The sequence below is a fragment of the Solanum dulcamara genome, chromosome 5, assembly GCF_947179165.1.
Source record: "Solanum dulcamara chromosome 5, daSolDulc1.2, whole genome shotgun sequence".
NCBI classification, from domain to species: domain Eukaryota; kingdom Viridiplantae; phylum Streptophyta; class Magnoliopsida; order Solanales; family Solanaceae; genus Solanum; species Solanum dulcamara.
The window spans coordinates 37,766,482-37,775,661 of NC_077241.1; the positions used below are offsets into that span (position 1 = coordinate 37,766,482).

At 35.8% G+C, this 9,180-nt stretch overlaps 1 protein-coding gene across 1 annotated transcript; it reads left to right on the forward strand.

Annotated features, from left to right (window-relative positions):
- The first annotated feature begins 262 nt into the window (after nt 1–262).
- LOC129889135 (G-type lectin S-receptor-like serine/threonine-protein kinase SD2-5) lies at nt 263–3,487 on the forward strand. The gene has a single exon (XM_055964312.1). The coding sequence runs from the start codon at nt 831–833 to the stop codon at nt 3,255–3,257; it is 2,427 nt and encodes an 808-aa protein (XP_055820287.1). The 5' UTR covers nt 263–830; the 3' UTR covers nt 3,258–3,487.
- Nucleotides 3,488–9,180: the final 5,693 nt, after the last annotated feature.

A 9,180-nucleotide genomic window follows, 5' to 3' on the forward strand; every position in this document is an offset into this window, starting at 1 on the left:
TGGATGTCAAGGATATTTTTGGCCCAATATATAAATGAGAGATATTTTTATACTATTTTTAATAGTTTGAGGATATTTTAGTCCTTTTATCGTTATTATTATTATTATAATAGAGAAGTAAAATGTAATATAAAAAATAAGTTGTAAAAAGAATAGGACATTACAGTGAAATATACCTATATTCATTACTATTGTATGTATGCAATAAAATCTTTACATAATTGTATTTGTATGTATGTAAACCAACTCATGACTTAAAATCATTTTTTATGGGTAGTAGTAGTTGCGCTGCAATTTCTACCCATTTCTCAGATCTCTCCAATTCTTTGACATAAGCAGAAACAGATTCATTGCTTCTCTTTCCTTTTGTATTCATCCTCTCTCTCTCTTTCTTATCTGATATCCGGAAAAAGCCACAGAAAACCTGCGTCTACACCAAAAAGATACAATTTTGTTACTTCTTCTGTTCATCACTATTCTGCTTAATGACAGACGTGTAAACTGTCTTCCTTCTTTCTGGTTGTTTCATTGAAATGAAATTTTCAGAGCTTTGACAACTTGATGACTTGAATGAATAGTTCCTATCAATTCTTATTGGTTCTTCTGCTCTTGTGGGTCCTTGTTCAGTTTCACGTTTTTTTATTCTTGGCCATGTCCCAACAATGTCACCTTACTTCTTTCTTATTATAATTCTCATTGAGGTTTTGCCTTTTTGAATGTCAACGATTGTCAAATCTGAGGTTTTGTTTGATTTTTTCCTGTTAATCGTTCCTTTGGTTAAAATATCATCAAATTGCTAGTTATAGGTTGTTCTGGTTCCAAGTTGGGTCATGGGGTCTTGGATATCCCTCTATTTAGTAATCATCTTCCTATTTCTGCCTTATACTTGTATAGCTAGTGTTCAGAATAAAGGCAGATTGAATCTGGGGTTTCAAGGATCTCAAATGACTTGGATAGACAATAACGGATTAATTCTTGTTTCCAACAGCTCCAAATTTGCATTTGGATTTAACCCTACTAAAGATGTTACTTTGTTTCTTCTTGTGGTCATCCATGTCAGTAGCTCTACCATCGTTTGGTCTGCTAACAGAGATTTCCCGGTTCGAAATAATGATAACTTTGTTTTTGATGACACTGGAAATGCCTACTTGCAAAGTGAGAAATCAACAATTTGGTCTACTAATACTGCTAATAAAGGAGTATCAGTCATGGAATTGAAGGACTCAGGGAATCTAATTTTGCTTGGCAAGGATGGTAACATTATTTGGGAAAGCTTCACCCATCCTGTTGATACTCTCCTGTCAGACCAGAATTTCACTCAAGGAATGAAGCTTGTAAGCACCCCCAACAACAATAACTTGAGTTATTCACTTGAATTTAAGTCTGGGGATATGCTTCTTTCTGCAAGTTTCCAGCCTCCACAGCCTTATTGGGCTATGGGGAAAGATGAGAGAAGGACCATCAATCAAGTTGGAGGAGGTGTCACTTCAGCAATTCTTGATGGAAATTCTTGGAAAATTTATGATCAGAAGAGAGTGTTGCTCTGGCAGTTCATTTTCCCTGATAATAAAGATCCAAATGCCACTCGGTTGGCTGTTCTTGGAGGAGATGGTTACATCACTTTTAAGATTCTTCAAGATGACTCCATCCCTCCCTCCTCTGGGACAAGAATTCCACAAGATGAATGCAGCAGGCCAGAATCTTGCGATCCATATTTCATTTGTTATAGTGACAACAAGTGTCAGTGCCCATCAGCCCTTCCATCTTGCAAACCTGAGACTGCTTCCTTGTGCAATAAACATGTGGAGCTTGTAGATGCTGGGGATAGTCTTGGCTATTTTGCACTTGGCTTTGTTTCTCCATCTGCTAAAATTGATTTAAATGGTTGCAAAGCTTTTTGCCTTGGCAATTGCTCATGCGCTGCGATGTTCTTCGATAGCACTTCAGGGAATTGTTTTATGTTTGACCAAATAGGAAGTTTACAAGGTTCTGTTAATGGAGCTGGTTTCAAGTCATACATTAAAATTTCATCTAGACAAGGGAATGGGGATAGTGGCGGAGGTGGGAAGGGAAGATTACCTATTATCTTTGGTATAGTCATTTCTACAGCTATTGTCATTCTTGGCCTGATTTATGGAGGTATCAGATGTCAGAGGAGAAAGAACAACAAGTTGCCAGATTCTGCAAAGGGGAGCTCAGAAGAAGACAATTTCTTGGAGGGCCTTTCAGGGATGCCAATTCGTTTTAGCTACAAAGAACTTCAGAATGCAACTAATAACTTCTCAATAAAACTTGGGCAAGGAGGGTTTGGTTCAGTTTACCAAGGGGTCCTTCCAGATGGGACTAGACTTGCTGTGAAGAAACTGGAAGGCATTGGCCAGGGAAAGAAAGAATTTCGAGCGGAAGTTAGTATTATAGGCAGCATCCATCATTTTCATCTGGTGAGACTGAGAGGCTTTTGTGCTGAAGGAACATACAGGCTTCTGGCTTATGAGTACATGGCAAATGGGTCTTTAGAGAAATGGCTTTTTAAGAAGAACAAGGAATTCATGCTGGACTGGGATACGAGATTTAATATTGCACTTGGCACAGCAAAAGGCCTAGCTTACCTCCACGAGGACTGTGATGTAAAAATTGTACATTGTGACATCAAACCTGAAAATGTGCTTCTTGATGATCATTTCCTCGCCAAAGTCTCAGATTTTGGCCTCGCTAAGCTGATGACCAGAGAGCAGAGCCATGTTTTCACTACTATGAGAGGTACAAGAGGGTATCTCGCACCAGAATGGATCACAAATTATGCCATATCAGAGAAAAGTGATGTTTTTAGTTATGGGATGGTTTTGCTTGAGATAATTGGAGGTAGGAAGAATTATGATCCTTCAGAAAGTTCAGAGAAATCCCATTTTCCCTCATACGCCTTTAGGATGATGGAAGAGGGGAAATTGAAAGACCTTATCGATAGGAACTTGAAAGTTGAAGAAAAGGACGAGAGGGTCTCCATAGCAATTAAAGTTGCTTTGTGGTGTATACAGGATGACATGTCTCTCAGGCCATCCATGGGTAAGGTTGTGCAAATGCTGGAAGGGCTCTGCCATGTCCCTTCACCGCCAACTGCTTCTCAAATGGGGTCACGACTTTTTTCAAGTTATTTGAAATCACTAAGTGGGGAGGGTACTTCATCTGGCACCTCTGCACCATCAGACTGCAACAGCGATGCTTATCTTTCTGCTGTTCGGCTCTCAGGTCCAAGATAGCATTTGCAGGAGCATAAACGTAGTCATTCATGGAAGGGCTGCTGTAGATGATTGACAAACATGTGCAATGGTTTCATACCTTTTAGTTTTTCTGTATATTAAAATTATCTAGGAAATTTTTTGCCATATTAGCTATGACAAAGGTTGGAGTTGATTGAGAATGATTTATTTGTATATATATCAATATTATAAATGAGTTCAAAAATATACAAAGAAAATGCATCTGGTACCACTCATCCTGGATTTCAAAGTAATGCATGACTCTACCAAGTCAAGTACAACATATGTGATAGTAGAACTAGCTGCATTGTCTTGTTGCATGGATATACTAGCACAGAACAGATAATATCTAGGGTGGCAATTGGGCAGGTTGGATCAAGTTTGGACGGGTCATAATGTGTTAAAGACAACAATTGGGTCAAGATCCAACCCAACTCAAATTAGTTTGGGTCAAAACGGGTTGGGTCAAATTGAGTTAGGTAATGAATTATATAACGGGTTAAGGCTCAACCCAACTCAACCCAATTTTTACTAAACATAATTGTTTTATTTGTTTTTTTAAACTATTTTAGTACCTAATAAAATTATTATTATTTTCATTATTATGGCTATATATAACATATCAAATTGAAAAAAAAAAGTTTTTTAAAACTATTTTAACAAGATTTCTCATGAGTCAATTCGGATTACATATCAACTAAATTTTTTATGGATTGAAATGGGTTGAGCTAATGAATAGGCGGGTCAATAGCCAACCCAAACTTAAACGGGTTGGGTTGGGTTGGGCGGGTTGAGTTTGATTTTTCCACCCCTAATAATATCTATGTTGTTATAAATTAACTAACTTGACAATTTTATAAAGGAAGAAGAACAAGAGAATAATATAGAAAGTACTAATAGAGAGAGTAGTAATATAGAGAGAGTAATAGTAATTCTCTTCTTTTATATGTTTTTGTGTATTTTTACATTGAAGTTTAAGGCTATATTTATAGCCATATTTACAAGTGGAGGAAAATATTAGTGGGCAATTTACCCACTTAAAAAGTAAATGGACTATCCACCATTTTAAGTGGACAACCATTTTACTTGGTTGATAATACTCCCCCTTGGATGTCCACGAGAAATGTGTCTCGTTAAAACCTTATTAAGAAAAACCCAGTGGGAAAAAGCCTAATGAAGAAAAAAGAGTACACATATCTGATAATACGCCTTGAGTGCTGTCTCATTAAAAACCTTATCAGGAAAACTCAGTGGGACAAAACCTTGACTAAGGAAAAAAGAGTACAGCGCGTATTTTGCTCCCCCTGATGAAAATATCACTTAATATCTCGAAGACGACGCATTCCAATTTTGTATCTCATTTTCTCAAAGGTTGAAGTTGGCAATGCTTTGGTGAACATATCCGCCAAATTGTCACTTGAACGAATTTGTTGGACATCTATTTCACCCTTCTTTTGAAGATCATGAGTGAAAAAGAATTTTGGTGAAATATGTTTTGTTCTGTCTCCTTTGATGTATCCTCCCTTCAGTTGAGTTATACATGCAGCATTGTCTTCATACAATATTGTTGGAGCGTCTTTTGTCAAAGAAAGACCACATGTTTCTTGAATGTGTTCAGTTATTGATCTTAACCAAACACATTCTCGACTTGCTTCATGAATGGCTATTATCTCTGCATGATTTGAGGAAGTGGCAACCATAGTTTGCTTTGTTGAACGCCATGATATAGTTGTACCACCACATGTAAATAAATAGCCTATTTGCGATCGACCTTTATGGGGATCAGATAAATATCCTGCATCTGCATAACCGATCAATTGTGACGTGGAATTATTTGAGTAAAACAATCCCATATCAATGGTACCTCGAAGGTATCTGAATATATGCTTAATTCCATTCCAGTGTCTGCGTGTTGGTGAAGAACTAAATCTTGCTAACAAGTTTACTGAGAAAGCTATATCTGGTCTAGAATTGTTGGCAAGATACATTAGTGCACCAATTGCACTAAGGTATGGTATTTCAGCACCAATAAGTTCTTCATCATTTTCATAAGGCCGAAACGGATCTGTATTAATATCAAGAGATCTCACAACCATTGGAGTACTCAATGGGTGTGCTTTATCCATATAAAATCTCTTTAAAATATTTTCACTATATGTTGACTGATGGACAAATATCTCATTTGTAAAATATTCAATTTGTAGACCAAGACAAAATTTTGTCTTTCCAAGGTCTTTCATTTCAAACTCCTTTTTCAGACATTTTACTGCCTTTGAAAGTTCTTCTGGAGTTCCAATAATATTCAAATCATCAACATATACTGCTATTATGACAAATTCAGATCCAGACCTTCTCATAAAGACACAAGGGCAAATTGGATCATTTTTATATCCTTCTTTTAACAAATATTCGCTAAGACGATTGTACCACATTCGCCATGATTGTTTCAACCCGTACAAGGATTTTTAAAGTTTTATTGAGCAATTTTCTCGAGAATCCTTATATGCTTTAGGCACTTTGAACCCTTCAGGAATTTTCATAAAAATATCGTGGTCCAATGAGCCATATAAATAGGCAGTGACCACGTCCATTAAGTGCATTTCAAGCTTTTCATGAACTGCCAAATTCATTAGATACCTGAAAGTAATTGCATCCACCACAGGGGAATATGTTTCCATATAATCAATGCCAGGTCTTTGCGAAAAACCTTGGGCTACAAGTCGTGCTTTATATCTTACGACTTCACCATTTTCATTTCGTTTACGCACAAAAACCCATTTGTGCCCTACTGGCTTGACACCTTCAGGTGTTCGAACTATTGATCCGAAAACTTCACGTTTTTCAAGTGAAGTTAACTCTGCTTGAATTGCATCCATCCATCTTGGCCAATCATTTCTCTGTCTGCATTCATCGACAGATTTTGGTTCAAGATCCTTATCTTGTTGCATTATTTCAATGGTAACATTATAAGCAAAAATATTGTCGCCCACAATATCATTTTGGTTCCACCATTTTCCTGTCGAGACATAACTTATTGAGATTTCTTCATTCTCATTATTTTCAGGTACTTGGACCTCCTCGGTGGTATCACCATTTGTTGTGTCTCTGGGCTCTTCTTGAGCACTCGCCTCCAAATTATGATCATCTTGATCATTTATTCCTTTCCTTTTTCGAGGATTTTTATCTTTGGAACCAAATGGTCTTCCACATTTTAAGCGTGGTCTAGACTCATTTGCCTGAACAAGTTGTCCTATCGGGACATCAACTCGAACTTGAGCATTAGCAGCTGGGATATGCGATTTAGTAACCCGTGGAAGGTTAGTAAATGCATCCGGCAGTTGATTTGCAATATTCTGCAAATAAATCATCTTTTGAACTTCTTGCTCACATTGATTTGTTCGAGGATCTAAATGAGATAGTGACAATGAATTCCAATCTATCTCATTTTTCAACTGCTTATGTTCTCCCCCTAATGTTGGGTATACTGATTCATCAAAATGACAATCAGCGAATCTTGCCGTAAATAAATCTCCAGTCATAGGTTCCAGATATTTTATAATAGAAGGAGATTCATACCCAACATATATTCCCAACCTTCTTTGGGGACCCATCTTTGTGCGGTGCGGTGGAGCAATTGGGACATATACCGCACACCCAAATATTCTAAGATGGGATATATTTGGCTCCCTTCCAAACGCCAACTGTAATGGGGAAAATTCATAATAATTTGTTGGCCTTATGCGCACAAGTGCTGCTGCATGCAAAATAGCATGCCCCCATACTGAAATAGGAAGTTTTGTCCTCATTAGCAATGGTCTAGCTATCAATTGGAGGCGTTTAATCAATGATTCTGTTAGACCATTTTGAGTATGTACATGAGCGACCGGATGCTCAACTTTTATTCCAACCGACATACAATAATCATTAAATGATTGAGATGTAAATTCACCAGCATTATCAAGACGAATTGTCTTTATTGCATAATCTGGAAATTGTGCTCTTAACCTTATAATTTGAGCTAACAATCTCGCAAAAACCATGCTGCGAGTTGAGAATAAGCACACATGTGACCATCTTGTAGATGCATCTATCAAGACCATATAATATTTAAATGGTCCACATGAAGGGTGAATTGGCCCACATATATCACCCTGTATACGTTCCAGAAACGCAGGGGATTCAATCCCAACCTTAGTTGCTGATGGTTTGATAATCAGTTTTCCTTGGGAACAAGCAACACAAGAGAATTCCTTAGATTGAAGAATTTTCTAATTCTTCAAAGTGTGTCCATGTGAATTCTCAATAATTCTGCGCATCATATTATAACCGGGATGGTCCAACCGGTCATGCCAAATGATAAAATCATTAGAATCAGTAAACCTTTTGTTTACAATGGTATGTGATTCAACAGTACCAATATTTGTATGGTACAACCCAGAAGAAAGTGCAGGTAATTTTTCGTGCACAATTTTCTTCTCCATATTTATTGTAGTAATATAAAGGTATTCAACCTTTCCTTCATTTGCAGTCTCAATATGATAGCCATTTTGGCGAATAACCTTGAAACTTAACAAGTTTCTTTGAGACTTACTACAATATAATGCATTATCAATTACCAATATCGTTCCTCCAGGTAGTAATAAGGCTGCTTTTCCAGAGCCTTCAATTAATTTTGTACTACCAGATATTGTATTGACATAGGCCTTTTTCATAATCAAATGACAAAAATATTTCTTTTCGTTTAATATCGTATGAGTTGTGGCACTATCCAAAATGCACATATCTCCATTATTCATCTTGAATCCAATTGAAGACTGATAAATTTATTTATCTTCATAAAATAAAAATGCATTGTAAGAAATAAAATAAGTAACAATTTTGCTAGAAAAACATAAGTCCCTTTTTTTTTAAAAGTTAAATTATGGTAATTTAGAATTTAAAAAATTATATGATTCAATTATGATGAATGTTACAATAATTTAGTTTATGGAATTATATACTTATTAACCTTAAATAAATATTATACACAAGTATTAAAAACAAATATAAAATATTATAAAACATTAATATAATATTATTCATCTTGTATAGATAATTTGTTTATTGACAAAAATAATACAATCATTATATATTATTAATGTCTAAAACATTAACAAGAATAAACAATTAGTATAATGACATTAAATAAGGCGAATATTATTTTTAGTAACAATATGATATTAAGATTAAATAATAGCACACTAATAGTAATTAATTACAACATTGTAAAATAGCACAATGTAATAAATAATATACAATTATCATAAAAATGTGACCTTGATTATTTTTTTTCCCTTCAAATATATAAACGTAAAAACACAATAATTCGAAGTACATGATAACATATTGAAAAACATGAAATTAAACATCAATTAAGATCCTTAAAAAAATCTTCAACCTCCAAATGAGTAATATCATCGAGGTCATTAAAATCATCATCCCTTAAGGCCAGATTTGCTTCAATATTATCATTATTCAAAGGCCTTGCCTCAACATTATTTTCGAACGCCAAGTGTGACTCTATCCGAGCATTAGAAGAAGAGGCACCACTTCTATTTGCCTTTCTTTTAAAAGAATTTTGATAAAGTCTTACAAAATGCTCAGGCGTCCGACATTTATTTTTCCAGTGGCCTTTCATGCCACAACGATGACAGTTACTTTTTGAAGGGCAATTTTGAGAACTGATATTGTTCTCCCTTTTATGTTGACCACCGCCTCGACGATTATTAAATCGTCTTCTGTCATTGCCACGTCCACGCACATTATTGTGGCCATAATTTTTATTTTGTCTTCTTTCAGCCTGCCATGTGCCTTTACCATATTTACCTCCGGTAACGGAGCAGTTCCAGTGGGACGGGCTTCATGATTTTTCATTAAAAGGACA

What these genes read in the sequence shown, in the direction of transcription:
- LOC129889135 (XM_055964312.1), top strand. Translation starts at nt 831, where the DNA reads ATGGGGTCTTGGATATCCCTCTATTTAGTAATCATCTTCCTATTTCTG.